General features: G+C 38.0%; 2 protein-coding genes across 4 annotated transcripts; one reads left to right on the forward strand and one right to left on the reverse strand.

The window, feature by feature from the left end:
- The first annotated feature begins 19 nt into the window (after window positions 1-19).
- On the forward strand, window positions 20-14234 carry LOC111327424 (uncharacterized). 3 transcript variants are annotated; one of them, XM_088741425.1, is made up of 13 exons: window positions 234-351; window positions 1114-1165; window positions 1529-1589; window positions 2214-2263; window positions 3325-3515; window positions 3711-3748; window positions 4381-4411; window positions 4527-4608; window positions 8804-9045; window positions 9828-10150; window positions 10968-11214; window positions 11795-12556; window positions 12918-14234. In XM_088741425.1, exons 4-13 carry the CDS (start codon window positions 2256-2258, stop codon window positions 13496-13498), a joined length of 2505 nt encoding a protein of 834 aa, XP_088597551.1. In that variant the 5' UTR covers window positions 234-351; window positions 1114-1165; window positions 1529-1589; window positions 2214-2255; the 3' UTR covers window positions 13499-14234. The 3 variants fall into 3 exon arrangements, with proteins under 3 accessions (XP_022787337.2, XP_088597551.1, XP_088597550.1); XM_022931602.2 differs by lacking the exon at window positions 1114-1165 and having other exon boundaries at window positions 20-351; XM_088741424.1 differs by lacking the exons at window positions 234-351; window positions 1114-1165 and adding an exon at window positions 1190-1335.
- Window positions 13925-18834, reverse strand: LOC148718335 (sugar transporter SWEET1-like). The gene is made up of 6 exons (XM_088741433.1): window positions 18706-18834; window positions 17572-17649; window positions 16557-16680; window positions 16170-16331; window positions 15239-15358; window positions 13925-14233 (listed from the first exon to the last, which is right to left on the reverse strand). Exons 1-6 carry the CDS (start codon window positions 18771-18773, stop codon window positions 14111-14113), a joined length of 675 nt encoding a protein of 224 aa, XP_088597559.1. The 5' UTR covers window positions 18774-18834; the 3' UTR covers window positions 13925-14110.
- Window positions 18835-18836: the final 2 nt, after the last annotated feature.

The raw sequence follows: 18836 nt of genomic DNA on the forward strand, positions 1-18836 counted from the left end.
TTTTAGTAGCTTTTACTAAACAAGTAGTCCACAGCCATGCAAATTTTTGTACTGACACATTTATTCCTTATCAAGTGAAAAGAAAACGGGCGAATTTAACAAAGTTAAGGACAAAAGCGGTTTGAGCCCCTTGCGGTCCCTGTCGTGTAAGGTCCACCCCGAGGGTGTCCGAGCACGCCAAGTACATGGAAAAGTAGCCATCATGGCTAATGCATCAGGAGGGTCCATTGAACTGGCCTCGTTGATGAGGACAAATAAAGTCGAGGCACTTCACGCCACTGTTAGTTGTGGACCTACCAGGTTTCTTGTTTGGACACGGCTGCCTGAAGACAGTTCTACTTGGATTTTGAAGTAAGTTTCACAGTCAATTCTACGATTTCTTTTTTCCGCGCAATTTAGGGGAACTTAGGATAAACGAAAGTTTTTTATTTATCATTTGGGTACATGAGAGCATAATTTGATCTCATGTTTGTGAGCTGTTAAAATATTATTATGCATCCATAGTTTCGTTCGTTTGCAAAATCTTAGTCTTAAGGCGGCGTAATTAAAGTATAGGACTAGAACATTTGTTTTCGATTTTATATCGGCCTTCAGCAACCCAAGAGCTGCAGGACGATTCTCGCCAAAATTTCAGATTTCTTTCTTAGTGGGTCAGAATCCGGTGTAAAAAAACCATCCAAGTTTCCCTTCAAATGATAGGTAGATTTAAAGGATGAGGGCGTAAACATTTCGAGGTATTTGTCATCTTCGTGGCATAATTATCATTATAATTGTGGTCATCTTGACGTTTATCTTAGCCAGAATTTAGAAGGCAGAGAAAGGAATGAGGCAAAATCTAGTTAGATAGATAGATAGATAAGATCTTTATTGACTTGTAAAAAATAAAAGAAACACGTCCAGAGACAAAACGTCTGGACTTACAATTTCCTACATATATCAGTTCATTATGTAAATGCAAGACTAAGTGGCTACACAAATTCGAAAAGACATCTATTAAAAAAGTAACGTTAAAAACGTTCGGTTCTGACTAGAGGCAGGATATAATTATGTCCTCTTTTCCTGAGGCTCCTGAGGCTATGTTTTATTGTTTCTATGTTTCATTGTCTTTGCCAGCAACACCATCATCATCATTATCATCACTGCATCTTCACATTGACAGGCTCAGGTTTGCAGTCCATGATCAGTTGGTACCAAATGTTTCTAGCTGGAGAGGGAATCACAGACTGGAATATCCAATACATTAAATATTTCTTAATGAAATGACCAGATAATTGCTCCACTTGGGGTGTCCATGATGCACATATATTTCCCCAGCAAGGACTATTTTTGCACCATGTAAAGGCAAACTGCATAAGTCCAATTCTTTTTTACTGATATATAGAGAGAATGATGAGATGGTGCGTGACAGCATTGAAGAGACAATGAAATATCACAGAAAACCTTTATTAGAAATGTTTTTCTTTTATTGAGTATATAATGATAACAGCTGTTGTTGTTGTTCTTTTTGTTTTTTTTTCTGTTTACTTAGTGCCAGTGATGGAGTCAATGTCTGGCATTCACAACTGGACTTAGAGCAATTGGATTCTCATGTAAGGGTCATGTTTGAGCAATTTCCAATGAACTTCCAGAAGTATTTTCCTTCCTCTCACCAGCTGTTGTGATTTCTTTGGGTTTAGTTTAACAACATTCCAGCATAATATAAAGCAAAGTTTATCCAATCAGCAGCTGAAATACAAGTATTTCTGTGCATAGAATACCAAGTATTGTTTTGTAGTGCGTCCATTTTCTGGTGTATCATTTAAATTTGAATCTAGATTCATATCTCTGTTAGACTTACTTTGAAAAATCTCATTGGTCAAGAGCATTCAATCAATACACAATAGCTTGCAAAGTTGACATGATAGATGCATTATCTTCAGGTGATATTGCGTTCATCATGTCAAGTTCAACATCTGCTTAGTTTACAAGCCCTTCATCCATGTAGTGTTTTTAAACTACTCCAAACTCATAGAAGTGTCTTCTTTTGGAGATTGTTTAAAAATGTATAATAATACAATAACTGAAATCGGTTTTTGCATGATATCATGAATTATCAAACCTTCAGTCTGTATTTTCTGCCCCAGCCTTCAGCTTTGACAGATAACTCAGACCTCAGTTTTGAAAATTTATTATATCATGCTTAACCACATCAAATAACTGATTAATTTTTGCAGAGAGAGCTGACAGAAATTGACAAATATGAAGCCTACTTTTCAATGGTCAGGTAATGTCATTTTGCCTTTTGTAGATAAATGAAAATTTGTGTAATTACATTATTCATTTGCTTCTTGTCACATATTGTACCCCTCTCAAATAGTCTTACTTAATCCTGCAGTAGTCAGCCAATGGCAGTTTTGATTAGTTGAGATATTGGTAAAGGTGAGCAGGCCACTGTTTCTCTCATCCAGAGATGTACTTGTATATAAAATCTGTGAACCTTTTAGCTCCCAGAAGTGATTAATATGTAACTTCTCCCTACCATATATTCATGCATTATCAAACAAACAGGTAATGAGAATACTCTACAGGGGTGCATCCAGGATTTTTTTCAGGAGGGGGTGCACCACTAAAGAATGGCGTAACTGACTGGTGACTGGACATAAACAAATTGTAATAGCAAATACGAAGAAGGCTTTTGCATAGGCAATAACATAATATAAACTGCTGAGAATACATATCAAATGATACAGTAGATGTATTAGAAAGCCGCAGGTCATCTCTGGGGGGGAGAGGTGCACACCCCATGCACCCTCCCCCTAGGCAATAACATAATATTAACTGCTGAGAATACATATCAAATGATACAGTAGATGTATTAGAAAGCCGCAGGTCATCTCGGGGGGGGGGGGGGTGCACACCCCCTGCACCCCCCTAGATCCGTCCCTGCCCTAACTTAACAGTTCAAAGTTATCATCTTGATCTAACACCAAATCCTCATTACTAATGTGTAAGGAAATGTGCAGCAGTTAGAGGGGAGAAGTAACAATCAGATCTTGGGAATTAAAGGGTTGAGAGGTCTATGCCTTAATTGTTGTTCTATCTGGAGACTGAAAACAAAATGTTTAATCATCAATTGGTGCCCTTGCAAAGAAGCACATTTCAGATCAGGAGAGAACCTTGAAAGGGGAGTACCTAGCATGGCCTCCAGGGAGATAGAAGTTATTCTGATTGCTTTAGGCCAACGAAACCAGGAGACACCTTGGCTCTGTGTTCCAGATTTACTTGTTGGTTTGTAACTGTTGTAACAACTGATCTTGATGATACTGTAATCTTTTGTGATACTAGGTCTGGGTTTCAAAATGGCTCCTTATCTTTGGCACAGTTACCTGACAAAGTAATTATAACAGTTGGTGAGGGTATTCCATCTCTGAGCTATGACCTCTTTGAAGCAAAGGCCATTGAAAAGAAGACAGAGTTGCAATTGATTCTCTTCAGATTAGCTGATAAAGTAACTGAACTGACTCAAGAACTTAAAGGTAATTAAAATTAATTTATAACTAAATAAGGTACCATATTATGCATAATAGACATAAGGGGATTTGGACTGCAACAGGACTGGAAAAAAAAAATTCCTGATTCATTTTTCATAACACATCTATGAGTCTCATCCATTACATTTGATTGTCTACTGATACATCTACTATAAATTCTTTCTTTTTTTTTTTTTTCAGCATCTTCTGATTCACTGGAAAGACTAAAGGCTCAAAAGGTATCCATCTGTGCCTTCTCTTTCCTATCAGAGATAAGTTACAGAACCTCACCTTTCTCCCCTCTGATTTATTGCTTGTGTGCCTTGCGCTTGCCTCTGTGCCTTTACACTGTAAATCCAAGCAGAAAATACTTGATTTGTGAGAGCTATCAGTGAAAGGGAAAATATTTTGCTCTTGGTCTTGATATACATGTACAGACCGAGTGCAGCAAGGACTGAGCCAGACATATTGCCATCCAGCCCTTCCACTCAGTCAGTAGGTACATGTTATTAACCAGACCAATCTGCTCTGGGGCTAGGATTTTTTTCTATTACACTAAAAATTATTTCATCTTTACATGCTCACTTTGGAGGTTGGTTGGCGGCATCTTGATATGCCTTAATGTGACAGCGTGATGCTGTTAGTGAGTTTTCACAGGTGCTTACCAATACTTGGCTGTGTAGCCGCGCGATGCGGTTCCAGTCGAGGCCCACAAATTGACCCTTGCTCACCATAGAGTCTCCAGTAGCTCAGTGGTTAGAGCATCTGATTAGATCACGGAGGGTTGTGGGTTCAAGTCCCATCTGGGGCTAGGATTTTTTTCTATTACACTAAAAATTGTTTAATCTGCTCTTTATTTTTCTTAACATAGGACGGGGCTCCTGGTGGATTATCAACATTCGGTAAGTTTGGTCTACCTGTATGTTAAGAAGCGTGGCAGTAAAAAGCATTAATAAAAAAATAAACATTTTCCATAATTACTAGTAAGGTATTTATTTTTAAATGAAATGCCTCTAGATAATCATGCCAAAAAGACGACCCAAGCAGCTCCAGTTAAGAGAAAGCAAGGTCACAGTCTTATAAACCCAGGAAGCAAAAAGTAAGTATCATCCATAGAACTTACTGTGTAGCTGGTAGCTAATCTGTAATTGTTAGCATAGATATTATTCTATTATTCAAACTATCCAGAGTAATCCTTAATAGCCCATTTCCGAATTGCCTTTATCCTCTTTTTCAAAGCGAGTGCTGGTGCTTATCCTTTCGTATGGTAATAGGTTTTCATTCACATGCAAATTAAACTTATTTTCATGCATATGGTTGAGCACCAGGCCTCATTTTGAAAAAGAGGCCAAGTGTAATTCGAAAATGACCTATTGGACAATTTTAAAATATGAAAGAAAAATAGCTTTACGGAGCAATTGGCAATTACAACTGAGTACTGGTAGCTATAAGAGAGCTACATGGTTGTCCAGTTTTGGAATAATTGGGATTAAAAAAATTCATCAGCTGAAAAAGAGCTTTAATCAAGTCCTAATAGACTGTTACATGTAGATTCTACTTCCAAATAGTCTTGTATTCCTTTTTGAAACACAATTAGGGGATTGAATTTGATTTTGCATCAAAAATTGTAATTCTTTACTTAGGGCATCCTTTCAGTTTTTGTTTAAGACAAGTAGATTTATCTTGCCTCCCAGTTAGCTCAATAGAGCGCTGGACTGTTGAGTGAGAGGTCGAGGGTTCGAGCCCCAGGTGGACCAACACTCATGGTCTTAAAATTACTGAGGAGAATGTGCTACCTTTCTATAATATCAGGAAATGGATAGACATTCTAGTCTTCTCGGATGAGGACGAATAAACCATAGGTCCTGTCTCCTGCAGGGTTGGGGTAGGAGACACTAATTTCCCACGCACGAGATCACTGTGTGGTGGGTGTCCTCCCCTGGGGTGGGATGGGTGGGTACTGGGCCCACAGTAATTGGTGCAAGCTGTTGCGGGGTCCTTGCCTGTCGACGAAGCTAATAAATTAAAATTAAATTTAAAAATTAATTATCTCTAATGTTCTCTGCTTTTTTCTTGTTCAATTACCAAGAAAAATGTTAAACTTTTAGCCTTTGAACCCCTTGTGGTGATGAGTACCTCATTTCTCTATACCCTGTTGCTACTGAATCAATTGTTAAGGTCACAAGAATACAGATAGATCACCTACTGAAGAAACGCATGATTCTTAAAAAGATTCTCGTTGGAAATGTGTGAAAAACAGTAGGGATTAATAGCATACTGATGTTTGGGTGTAAAAGACAAGAAGACAATATTTGTTTCCTCATACTTCTTAATCCCTGTTAATATGGTAATATATGTGGCTCTGTTGTTAGGTCAGCAGAAATTTTCTTATATGCTACCGAAAATATATTTTTGAAAGATCAAGGAATACTTCCTAACCCCTTCTGAAATGTATGCCAGTCCATAGTTTGTGGAAATTTTAACCTGACAAATGAAATTTGGAGTGAAAAGATACAAATGTAAATCACAAAGGAATTTTTATAGATTGTGCATGAAATTGTTAAAAGCAAACCATTTTAATATTTTCACAAGAGAGCTGAATTCGTTTTTTTCTCTTTCTTTTTTTTTTTTCTACAGATTAAAACCAGCTAAAGGAGTACAGTTTGACTAGATGCAAATTTGATTTCTGTTTAAATCATATTCCAATTTAGTTTTTTCTTGTTACTAATTAGATTTTTTGAAAGCCAAAATTTTCCCCAAGAGAAATTGTACAACTGTATATTGTTTCAATCACCCCTACTGCAATTGATGTGTAAAAGAATATTTTTGAGAAATTAAAAACCTCCTTTTGCACTGCCTTGATTTAAAGATTTCAGAGTGAAAATCAATGTACAGTAGACATACTATAAGTGATATAAAATGTAAAGAAATGAAAGTGCTAGTACTCTGCTTTCAAACCGTTATTACTGGTATTCTTTTGGATGCTTTTGTCAACTACTTTTTTGGCCGAAATAAGGACTTTCACAGCTATTGTTCATCTTCAGTCTTCTACAACATTTTTGTCTGAAAGGTGCTTGTTTGATACTATCCTGTTACAATTTTATTACGCTTTCAAGCCAGCAAGTAAATTATTCCTCATAAAGAGGAAGTTGTCTTGATCTTACCTCAAATTAGGAGAATATGACCACAGATCCTGGGAAAAAAATGCTTTTTTTTTCCCCAATGTATACATATCAATTCTCCCTACTTCCTGTCATACATTTCTTTTAATCTTAGCTCTGAGAGTTGGATGCTTAATCATGAAATGTGCTCTGATTAATATTTTTCTTTCTCACAACATTTCTGCCAAAAAATCTGTTGACATAATAAGGATAGATTGTTGGCTAATTTTCTACCAGCTGGCTCTCTTTCATCCCATTTGCTGTTATCTAAAACTGTAAATAATTAAAATTCATTTGTCCACCAAATTTTATTAGTCATTCCTCTTGGCTTGAAAGTAGTATGAAATTTCTTAGAATTATGGTTGACACCCCCTTGTTTCCCTCTCGTTTTTTGTTCCCTTTTTATTGTTTTAACTTCAAGCTAAAAATTATCGCTTAAGCATCATGAACCATCGTACTACTACAAAAATTTAAACTTGTTTTCTGCCACGGATTTCAGTTGCCGAGTTTTCTTAAGTTGATGGTCATTTCAAATATTTTCTTATCTCTCTGTGAAGTTTGGTTAAGTGTCAGTGATGACATAGTTTTGTCTCTACTGTGCAAGTGTAAGAGCCATAAATAGGACACTAAACTAACTAGGTCTCCTACAAGATACAAACCTTTCCAAAACTAGAAATCACAATTGATTCCTGCCATTAAAATTCTTTGGTCTATTTATGTTTATTTTTTAACCCTTTATCTCCTGTGAGTGACCAAGACAGAACTTCGCCTTACTGTATCAATACAATATCAAGCAGACGAGAGATTAGAATAAAGAGAAATATCAATGAGGGGATTATTGGTCGATCTAGTACCAAATTCTCCAAACTAACATCATAAGAACAAAAGCTCATCTTTCAACCGGCAGTCTAAATACCACAGGGATCAACAAACGCTTTTCATTCCACTAATTTTTCGTGTTTTTCTCGTTGCCATGTTCCCACCAATAACGTAGCTCCATTTTCTGCCTTTAAAAGCACACACAACCCATAATTCCTCTATTCACTCTGACAAAGGGCTAACGCTCGAAACATCAGCTTTTGTAATCATTACGGTGGCCAATTTACCATTTCAACTTTGTTGATATATCTAAATTATAACATCTTAAGAATTGTAAAGCCGATAGTAAGGAAGATTACAAATGAAATCTTGGGAGTGAAAGGGTAAATGAGTTCTTCATTAGCAAACATCTGTTCAGGACAGATTCTTTGTGCTCAAACGTTGCTAATCAAAGAGAGAACTGACTTGTACATATGGTGCTCAGAATGAAAGAGTGGAAAGATATGGATTTATTAAATTTAACCCTCTAAAGTCTAACATTAGGATTTATATTCTCCACATTCTTCTCCCTATATTTGCCAGGATACTGACAAGGAATTTGTTTGACAATCAGAAGCTTCTTAAACTAGTTATTATTTCCTATTTTCTTGTGACTTTAGTCAAGGTAGAGCATTTACTGCGATGATTGACTTTGTAGGGGCATAAATTATAGATGGCATTGTTACTGTGTACAATGGTCTCCTTTGTAGCTTTTTTCAGTCTTATGGTTTATGGTTTATTCAATACCTTAATAGCAGCATGGACTGAATTGCTAAGGTTCACAATGTATTTTGAGGTCGAGATCAGACATCAGCATTTTATCAGGTGCCTCTGGCTGCCGCTTCTGTCCATGTAATGATCTCACCTTCCCACCCATGCCACCTCAGGGGAGGACATCCACCACACAGTAATCTCGTGTGTGGGAAATTAACATCTCCTACCCCTAACCCTGCAGGAGACAGGGCCTACGGTTTATTTGTCCTTATCCGAGAAGACTAGCATATTTATCCATTTCTTGATATTACAGAAAGGTAGCAAATTCTCCTTAGTTATTTTAAGACCATGAGTATTGGTCCGGCCGGGGCTCGAACCCTTGATCTCCCACAAAACACAATCCGGCACTCTAACCAATTGAGCTAACAGGGATATAACATATAAGATACAATGTAATGCCATGAGAACAGTCAAATAACATCTGGAAAGGAAACCATGTATAGCATCATCTGATAAACTTGCTATAATGAGAATTCATGTGCTGTTTTGCTACTTTTCTAGAGAAGCTGACGTGGAAGTTGCTGATGGTCATAACACAGAACAAAATGTCCACATATCGGTTTTGGGAAATGATCAAACACTGGACATCTACAAATGCACAGATCCAGCATGTGAACATTTCTGTACCAAGACAAACAAAAGATACCACTGCCCTCTGTGCAACAATAAGCCACAGAAACCAGGCCGCATGCGCAGGCATTTTGAAAAGATGCACTCTGGAAAGCAGATTGTCCAGCATGAAGGCGAGAGTTACTTTAAACCATTAAATTGAACATCATTGTATGGTCAACAGATGGTGGAGAGGAGAGGAGAGGAAAGGGGGGGAGTGAGGAATGGTGGGTGAAACAGGGACATGGGAAGAAAGGGATGGTGGGGGAACATAGGGATGAGGGATGGCAGGGGAAGAGAGGGATGGTTGGGAGAAAGAGGGATGGGGAGAGTGGAATGGGGAAGTGAGGGATGGTGGGGGAACAGAGGGATGAGGGAATGAGGGATGGCAGGGGAAGAGAGGGATGTTTGGGAGAAAGAGGGATGGGGAGAGTGGAATGGGGAAGAAAGGGATGGTGGGGGAACAGAGGGAATGAAGGATGGCAGGGGAAGAGAGGGATGGTTGGGAGAAAGAGGGATGGGAGAGTGGAATGGGGAAGTGAGGGATGGTGAGGGAACAGAGGGATGAGGGATGGTTGGGAGAAAGAGGGACGAGGAGAGTGAATAAGGAAGTGAGGGATGGAAGAGTGGAATGGGGAAGTGAGGGATGGTGGGGGAACAGAGGGATGGCACGGGAAGAGAGGGATGGTTGGGAGAAGAGTGGAATGGGGAAGTGAGAGATGGGGAAGAGTGGAATGGGGAAGAGTGGAATGGGGAAGTGAGGGATGGGGAAAAGTGAGTTATGGTGGGGGGAATGAAGGATGGTAGAAGAAGAGACTGAGGGATGATGGGGGAATGGGAAAAGGAAGGCCACATTTGACAGGAATAGAACTAAGTATAAACAAACTAATCATCAATTCTGTGTTGTTCTTATCAGGACACCAAATGCTCCGCTGCAAGTTAAGATGTACCAAAGCCAATGGTCGCGTAACTGACAACTCACACTACCATTGCTGTCTGTGTGGAAGAGTTCTTGTTAGAAAAGTGCACCTTTACTGCCATCTTCAAGCCCATTCAGTTGGTAGCATGCGAGAAATAGATGAGCTTTTAGATGCAAAAGATGATACAGAAGAAGGACCCATAGAAGATGCCGAAATGGATGATGATGATGATAATCATACTACTTTGGATACTTCACAGATCACAGCACTGGAAGGTTCAGAACAAGACAATGTTGTTGCATTATCTGATGGCACACAGGTAAATATATCTTATTAATCAAGCGCGAGGTCCGTACTGGGAGAATATCGGCCCGAGGTCTTGACAGTACGGACCGAGCGCAGAGAGGTCAGTACAAAAAATACCGAGGGCCGATATTCTTCCAGTACGGTCCCAAGCAAGCTTGGTTAATAAGAGATTTATTATACGACTGAAGTTCAAAGGGACACAAGTACGGTATCATTCGGGACAGTGCCCAGTCCAATACTCAGAGAATATTGGACCGGCAATAGAGCATTTTGATTGGTTGATTTTAGTTATTGACCCTCTGACTGCCCGAGTCATGTAGTAAAATTAGTTATCTGCATGTTTTCTGATTTGCTCCAAGATCATACCTTTCTCATAAACACACCTTTTTCTCTTCTCTACATGTTAACAAAAGAAAGAATAGTTTGTTTGGAACAAAGAGATGATAAGTTTATTGCAAGAGGTAACAGTCGCAATTGCAGAAAATGCTGTAATATTAAGGTTCGATTTGTTGTGGATTCTTGTGTTAGCTTGAATGGTTTTTTTCAAGTTCCTTGTCACTACTATCAAGTTCTATATAATTCATTCACAAATGCTTTCTTGTTTAGTGCCCTATTGTTAAAAAATATTGCCAAGAGAAAGAAAAAAGAGAAGTGAGACTGCTTGCGGAGCAAGATTCAAATTAGTAGCTTCTGAAGTCAAATTTATAGCAGCTAGAATGCATCCTAGCATTGTAATAATGAAGGTTTGACATGTTTGGCTCCAAGGTGTGGAATTCTTCTTTATATTAAAGTGAACCACTGTATTTACTTTGTTTCAATTTTTCTCCAAGGTTGTCTTTGTACAGTCCATTCAGGACAGTGAAACTTTAACAGTTGTTCCACTGGATGAACAATCCGACACCTTACAACTCACCCAGTCTGTTGACCAGTCAGATGTCACAACTGTAGTGTCCACTGCCGCTCATTTAGGCACAAGTCTTCAGGTGTTAACCTCAGTGTCGTCCAGTCTTGCCAACGAACAGCAACAACTTCCGCAGGAGCTGACAGTGAAACAAGTGGAAGCTATGCTCAGTCAAAGTAAAACATTTATAGTAATTTTTTCTAGTTCCATAGTTTGATCATCGCCAGAAGAACTGTTGTGGGTGAAAGTGACTGATGTTTTGCAAACCTGAGTAGAAAGCATCATCAGAGCCAAGTAACTTTTGTGACCATGTTTTAAATAGGTTACATTTTTCTCATTTTATTTTCATATCTGTTTATCTTGACTGCCATAGCCTGGGAGCATACCCTCATTACCAGTGCTGCAAGATGTGTATTTTCCCCCTGCAGGATGATTTGAGATGAGTTGGGGAGAGGGTCACTGGGGTCTGGCACTAATAATCAGCTCCAGACCCCCTTGCAGACTTTTCACAGGCTGGTCTTTTAAGGCTCAATAGTTTCACATGGGTGAAGAAATGCTTGTGTTGACGCATTGATAATGAGGGCTCTCTTACAGGCCCCTATTGCTACTCTACCCTTACAGAACATACATCTTAATGGTACTAGAATAAGACCTGGCAGTGTAAGAGAGTTGTTTCATGTGGGAAACGAAATCATGAGCAGGTTTTGAATGTCTACTTAGAAGTGGTGAGGAAGGTACCTTTACTACTTTTTCCAGGTGAGGAAACTAATCAAGACACCTCAATAACAACAGAAACCTCCCAGAGCAGTCTCCCCAACATCAGTGAGGTAAACACAGACATGTCAGCATACACTGATCAACAAACCACTGATATCAACATGGAGCATAGCACAGAAACGGAGCATGCCCTGACAAAACAGTCTGAAGAGGAAGCAATGGAGTTTGAACAGTGTCTACAGGTTACTGATCTCCAGATGTCTCAGGAGGACACTGCTACAGAGGTTGCTGAGATGGAACAAAGTAATCTTCAACTTTCTCCAGTTGAGTCCTCTTCTGCTGCAGGGCAATTAATTACATGTACTACCACTGCAGGCAATGTGGTGCAGACTTCAACCTCACAGTCCATGGCAGATCAAGGTTCTTCAAAACTCCTCATGATTAATCCAGTGAGCAAACCATTGTTTATGGATGATGGTACTGGCACTTCCCAAAATGATCAGAGAGGAAAAGCTGCTCGGCAAGATACTCTAGTGTTGGTTGATGCTGCATCAACACCTAAAGGAGACGATCATGTCTTCAAGGTTCTGCTTAATAACCTATCTCCTGCTACCAGCTGTTTTTGTCATCCATCTGTTCTGAACGAAAAGGACAATTTAGACATCCACAGATGTAAGAACACCTTTTGTGACTGCAGGTTGTATCACTGTCCTCTGTGCACCTGTTTGCCCAACAAACCAGGGAGAATAAGAGAACACTTTAAAAAAATCCATGCCCAGGATCTCATTGTAAGATACCAAGGTGAGAAAAGTGTTTTAAAGTGATATATATATTTTTTAAAAGTACCAAAAACTTGTTAAAATAATATTCTCTTCATCATTACTCTCAGCCAGCTGCTTAACAAAATGTTGGAGCCAGGGGTATCCTGGGGTTTCCACTCCATCCAGCCAGCCTCCAGATAGAGTATCACTCCCATGGATGACAAATATTTACCTGGGACCCAGCTATAAGCCCCATTCCAGGCATCCATCAACTTAGAATAGATCCTTGGAGAGAAGAAAAAGTTTGGGTAGGGTTGGGTGGACAAAATGTAAATCCAGCTAAATCACTCAGGACTACTGCAAAATAACTGCATGCAACTTTCTACCCATCTATGTTACAGGTTATCAAATGCTACGTTGTAAACTTGGTTGTTCCCGTCCAAGTGGGACCAAAGTGTTTAATTCACACTATCACTGTTGCTTATGTGGGGCAATCTGTATAAGGAAGTCAGGGGTTTATGAGCACATGAGAGTGAACCATGCCATGCAGCCAATTAATAAAGAAGCTCTGTCACAGCTGCCACAAAACCAGAGAGCAAAGTGTGAAAGCATGCCAACAAAGCCAGTGGTTGTTCAAGTTCCCACAATTTCAACTGGACCTGCAGGAACTGGGACCCAAGTAGTCCAAAGCACTCAACCCCAGACTCCATCAAGCGAAGGCATGTTTACAGGGACTGGGACCAGTCCACAAACAGTGACTGTTCAGATACCTCAGCAAAGTTATGTTGACACACAGGGACAGGCACAAGTGCAGGGGCAACAGCACGTTGTCATACTGATGCCACAGCAGGTTAATCCAAACCAAGTGCAATCCCCTACGGCCCCTGCACAGCAGCCTATTGTCATAGTAATGCCGCAGGCAGGAGGAGGTCAGGTCACTCAGCCTATTGTTGTACCTGTCCCTCAGCCTTCCAGCACTTGAACCAAGAAATTTCCATCATGCTCCTTATCTTCTGTTGTGGCAACTATCTTAAGACAAAACTGCACACCACAGAATGTATTTGATATAGTTTTGTTGTTTTTCTTATTAGTGTAATCATAAGTAGTATTTCATGTTGCCATGGCTCTGCTCAGTAACAGATCACAGAGGACATCAAAATGTGGTGAGAACAAAAAAGTGGCACTTCATCAGCTTCTGAACAAACACATGACAACATGGGATCTATTTGTTTCAGATTAAAAAAAGAAAAAAAAAAAAGCAAAATGTTGTTACTGGTGACATCACCTGTGCATCAATCCTCATATTGATCATAAGAATGAATCAAGAAAAATGCATGTATTGGTCAGAATATTGCATAAAAATTATTATAATATGCTTCAAGAAGTAAGCAGCAGGACCAATAACATATTCCAGTAACAAAACTTGATTTATTTTTTTTCATTCCCCTAAAATTTAACTAGGGGTTTAGATTTTTCATAAGAGGATGGAATTAATTTCATTTGCAATGTTTTCTGTTTACAATAAACTTCTAATGAATTATTTGAACTATTTTTTTCTTATATTAATTTTGTATCTTTTGATCTGTGATCCAAGTCAAACTGGTCGAGCAGGTTTTGAACTCATGTTGTATGTTATTGTCCTCTGTGAAGTACTTGGATAAAAAACAAAGAGTAGCAATTGTAATGAGCCTAACATAACACCTGTACCATTGGGCACCTGAAAAAGAACAATAAAAAATTGATTGATATTAATCTGATGATTTGTCACCTTTGCGTATGTCTTTGTCGATGGTTAGAATTACAGTTTCACATCTTGGGAGGAAAAATTTTCTAGAATCTGTGTGTTGTGTTCTCACACAAAACACTGTTCTCTCACAGAACCCCTCTAAACTTAAGAGTATCAAATGTATGTTCACAACAACAAAAATTTTTTCTTCCTTAATAGATACCATACTGGGTGAACACACTGCATCATACCTTGCCTTGAATGTACTAATGTCAATTTTTTTTTCCACCCTGGGAATGATATCATATTTACCCGTGTATAATGCGCACTCTTGTTTTTAACCGAATTTTTTAGAAAAAAAGTTTTCATGGCAAAAAAGACAAGTTAAATACTCATACAATTATTTATGAAGACAACACTAAGAAGAAATTTACTATGTTGTTAACATCAACATCTTTTGTTACTTAGTTATTTGACATTATTGAAATCAAACTTTAGGACTTCAAGTGAGGCCAAGCTAATTTGACGATTCCATGGCCCGGTAAATATTATGAGTGAGCAAAAATATGTCCAAAAATTATTGAAGATTTTGTGTCATATCATTGTATTTCTAGAATTTTCAAACTAACACTATGCAATTTTCTGGCCATAAAGTCAAGTAAAAACAACATAACCACGATCAATCCCACTGCGTGTGCTTTGTACACGTAAGAAATTTGCACATTTTTCGCTTATAACAGCTAATCAAGAATTAGCTGTTAATAACCACCTACAATTTTTCATTGAAAATAAGTTATTTAATCAAAACTTTAAATGTGTTACTTTTTTTGGTTGTGTTTTTAACGTATGCAAATTAGGACGTGCTTGACAAACAATAGAATCCATGTAAGATATGCACTGTGATTTTGATGGCTATTTTTGAAGAAAAAAGTGAGCATTATACACGGGTAAATATGGTAACAGAGGCCATGTGCTGAATACCGACAGTTCACTTACCAAAATAAAATTATCTTGAACAAGTTGTCCATATATTGCCCAAAGAAGAGCCACAACAAAGTTTCCCAGACACATGGAAAATGTCATAAATTCTGTACTCTTGTATCTAATCACTGTAGCCTGCAAAATAAAGGTTAACACAGAACTAAGATATACTCCACACTAGTCCAAGAACACAAAACTATGACCCTAGACCGACACCTCTTGACCCGATGTCCAGCATGTTATTCCTTTCACTTCCAAGATTGAATTATTAATTCTCCCCTCAAGCCACTACTAATTTCCTTGTAAAAAAGTGATGAGATTTTGCTGATTGATCAAGATAACAACTTCTACCTTAAAAGTTTGAATATTCTCATTACCTGTTTGCTGCATAATGAATGGATATTCTAGGGAGAGTATACATGTTTATCGCTTCTGAGAGTTAAAGAGTTTTAACCATTTAGTCACTGCTCTGCATCTTCATGGCAAGAGGTAAACCAGTTGAATGGGGGTTGAACTCAGGACTACATATTAAAAACCACTCCCTTTGATGGTCAGAAATAGGGCTAAAATCCAGCCTCACAACTACAAGTCTTACACTTTCAACACTCTATCATATTGTGACTGCAAAAATTAGTATCAAATTACTGTAAACACTTTTTGCCCCAACTTTTTGTAACAAATCAGGGGTGGAGCTTACCAGTGAGAACATCTGCAGTTTGGTGGCTTCAAAAAGAGCCATTTTTGTTCATAAGTATAAGCTTACATTTCTTGCTGATGAAAGGTGTTAGTCCTTCTTCCTTAGGAGTCACTGTACACTATGCTTGAAAAAAACCCTGTCTGGTCAACCAGGATCCGTAGATTTTTGGGGTTTGGCTTATTTGTCAGTGCAGCTCATACATCAGTGTTTATGGTAAAAGCTCATAAGAGAAAGTAAGTTAATTCTTACCACAGAAGCAAGAGGGGACCCATACACTGCCACAGTGAAACCACTGGCAATGAATCCAAGATGGAAGACAGCAGTGTCATAATCAGCAGTGAAGTACTTAATATAAGTCAATACTGAACACACTCCAATAAATGAAAACATCAATCTCTGCATTAGCAGCTTCTATGAAATAATTGGGAAGTGGAAATAAGTGTAAACAATTTGTGACACTTTAGCGATAATCTTCATTAACCACAGTATTAGTAAAAAAAATTTTATCAGCACTTAATTTGAGAATAATACGTACATGAAGAATTTCTCTCTGAGTGTTCAACTCAATATCTCGTGAGTGAGATATCAAGCATAACACTTACCACCTTTTTATTTTGTTTACAAACAACTACTCACCTTATCTCTTGTATTAATGTAATAAAATAAAAGATATGCAGATTGCATAATCATTCCTAATATTCCTATTGTATAAATGGGAGCGTCATCTATGAGGATGCCATACTTTGTCCAAAGAATGGAACTGAAGTTGAAACAAAACATAAAACAGTATGAATAGGCCATTTTCAATATACTCAAATTCTAACATGGCTCCAAAGCTTAGGGGAATAAAACAAAAGAAATTATTCATTCATCCCTCAACCTTGATGTGATTTCTTTTGAGGAGCCAAGTTTTAATTTTTATGTATTGAAAATGGCTGATTGATAAAATCATCTTGTTTCCATTTTTTACTTAAGACAAGTGGTGCATGCCGTACACAAGAGTTTCATTTAAGTTTGGAGCTTTGATGCATCTAGATTTGGCATCCGAGCATAACTGAGTAAGACTCAAAGAGGCTTTCCCCCTCTCAAAGGTGATTGGAAGGTGTTTCCTATGGAAAATTCTGAACATGCTTCAATAACAATTTCCCTCAGTAGGAGAAAGCATCAAGTGTCTTGCCCAAGAACACAACACAACAACATCAACCAAGCCAAATCTGTAACCCAGATCCCTTGACCCCTAATTCAGCATGCTGACTGTAAGGCCATGGTACCTTCCTTAAAGTTTTGTTCTACCCATGGATTTTTCATTTTAATCCTCATAGAGAGATGCACTGTGATAAAAGAAGTATAGCTTCCATTAGCTGTTTTAATTTCACAAGATTCGCATTTGTCGCCACTACACAAAAAGGGCATGGAAAAGAATTGTTTTTGACTAATAACTGTAACTGTAAGTGCAAAAGAAAACTTAACATATGTGATTTCCAAGAACTGGAAACTAACCAGTAGCCATGCATGTGAACCGAAATGAAACGGTGACCTCAAGAAGCGTCTTGTCCAGTAACATGACAATATTCCCAGAAGCATTCAGTAGTCAATGGTCCAAATTAAAAAAATTTGGACCTTCCTTAACACAAATATATCTATTACATACCTTAGACATGTTGACAAGAACGGGAAAAAAGTTACATTCTTTGTACTGCCTTGTCGCTTTATTTTCAAACAGACTTCTCTAGAAAGAGGGTGGAAAACTTAAATAAATCTTTCGCCATTGTTCAATTGTACAATTTCAGTTTTAGATATTTTAAAGTTAGATTTGCAAGGAATTACAAGCATGATGCACACAATGTCCTATAAGAACTCAAATTGGGTTGATGATAACTAATCACATTCCAGAATTTTGCTATAGTTTTTACTAGAACCATTTACAAACCAGTCCACACAAGCTGAGATCTACATTCTTTCCTTAGGAAAGATATCATGAGCTAAAAATTCTCATAATAATTCCCTACCCCAGCCTGAGAATTAATTTATATACTTAACTAACCCTAAGCTATGTCTTTAGGGGGTAAGTTTCAGACAAAGAGGTGGTGCGAACAAAGAGACTTGGAATTAACCGTCTAAAAAAAACATCAAAAAAGAGGTGATAAGTTTCTATTGAAACAGTGTGGTGTTGCATCAGTAGGGGGTATAATTGAAAAATGATTTGGTTTTATCAACTGAGTTAATAATTGATGTAAATCAGCCACCGTGAAGAGTTTCTTGTTAAAAGCTTGTGTTTTGAGCGTTAGCACTTTACCATGGTGAAAAAAAAAAAATACTATCATTTTAACATTTTTTTTTCCGCCTGTAGTGCAAAATACACTTTTCCTGTTTTTTTTTTCTTTTTTTAAAATACGTTTAGTGAGTCCATCCGTTCAAAACAGAAAGGAACAAAACAAAGCTTTATTCATGACGGAAAAAATTTTAATTTGTAACATGATTAGCCAATGGTGAGAAGACAAATAATCTTTGTTGCCTCAACATTATCTTGTACCAGGGAGTTGCTAGGAAGAAAAAAAAGGTAGCGAACAAAAATCTCCTTTTAAAAGCAAAATCGCAACTAAGTAAGTTACTTTTTGGTCTTAAAGAGGGAAAATTTATTCCAAACATGACCTGAAGAAAATATCATAACACCAAGATACGGTTAGACGCTGCCATGCACGCTACGGATAATTTTCGACTCTTTTGTGACGATAATTTGTCAGAAATATAGCCTGCATTTACATAAGGAGTTTAGTTTACTCACATCCCAGTTGAAAGAAGTCCAAACTGACAAATCGTTGCCGTCCATGATATGTACTGTTTTACATCCATGGGAACATCGGCGACATTTTAAATACAGAGAATGAACTCAGCGAAAATACCGTGATTGCGTTA

Source organism: Stylophora pistillata, chromosome 12, assembly GCF_964205215.1.
Source record: "Stylophora pistillata chromosome 12, jaStyPist1.2, whole genome shotgun sequence".
Taxonomy (NCBI): Eukaryota; Metazoa; Cnidaria; class Anthozoa; order Scleractinia; family Pocilloporidae; genus Stylophora; species Stylophora pistillata.

What these genes read in the sequence shown, in the direction of transcription:
- LOC111327424 (XM_022931602.2), top strand. Translation starts at nt 203, where the DNA reads ATGGCTAATGCATCAGGAGGGTCCATTGAACTGGCCTCGTTGATGAGG. An exon ending in TAGAGCAATTGGATTCTCAT is followed by an intron (nt 1,590 to 2,213) that starts GTAAGGGTCATG and finishes TAATTTTTGCAG; the next exon opens with AGAGAGCTGACAGAAATTGA. An exon ending in CATTATCTGATGGCACACAG is followed by an intron (nt 10,151 to 10,967) that starts GTAAATATATCT and finishes TTTTTCTCCAAG; the next exon opens with GTTGTCTTTGTACAGTCCAT.
- LOC148718335 (XM_088741433.1), bottom strand. Translation starts at nt 18,773, where the DNA reads ATGGATGTAAAACAGTACATATCATGGACGGCAACGATTTGTCAGTTT. An exon ending in TTCTTGTCAACATGTCTAAG is followed by an intron (nt 16,681 to 17,571) that starts GTATGTAATAGA and finishes TTTCAACTTCAG; the next exon opens with TTCCATTCTTTGGACAAAGT. An exon ending in GGTCCCCTCTTGCTTCTGTG is followed by an intron (nt 15,359 to 16,169) that starts GTAAGAATTAAC and finishes TTTATTTTGCAG; the next exon opens with GCTACAGTGATTAGATACAA.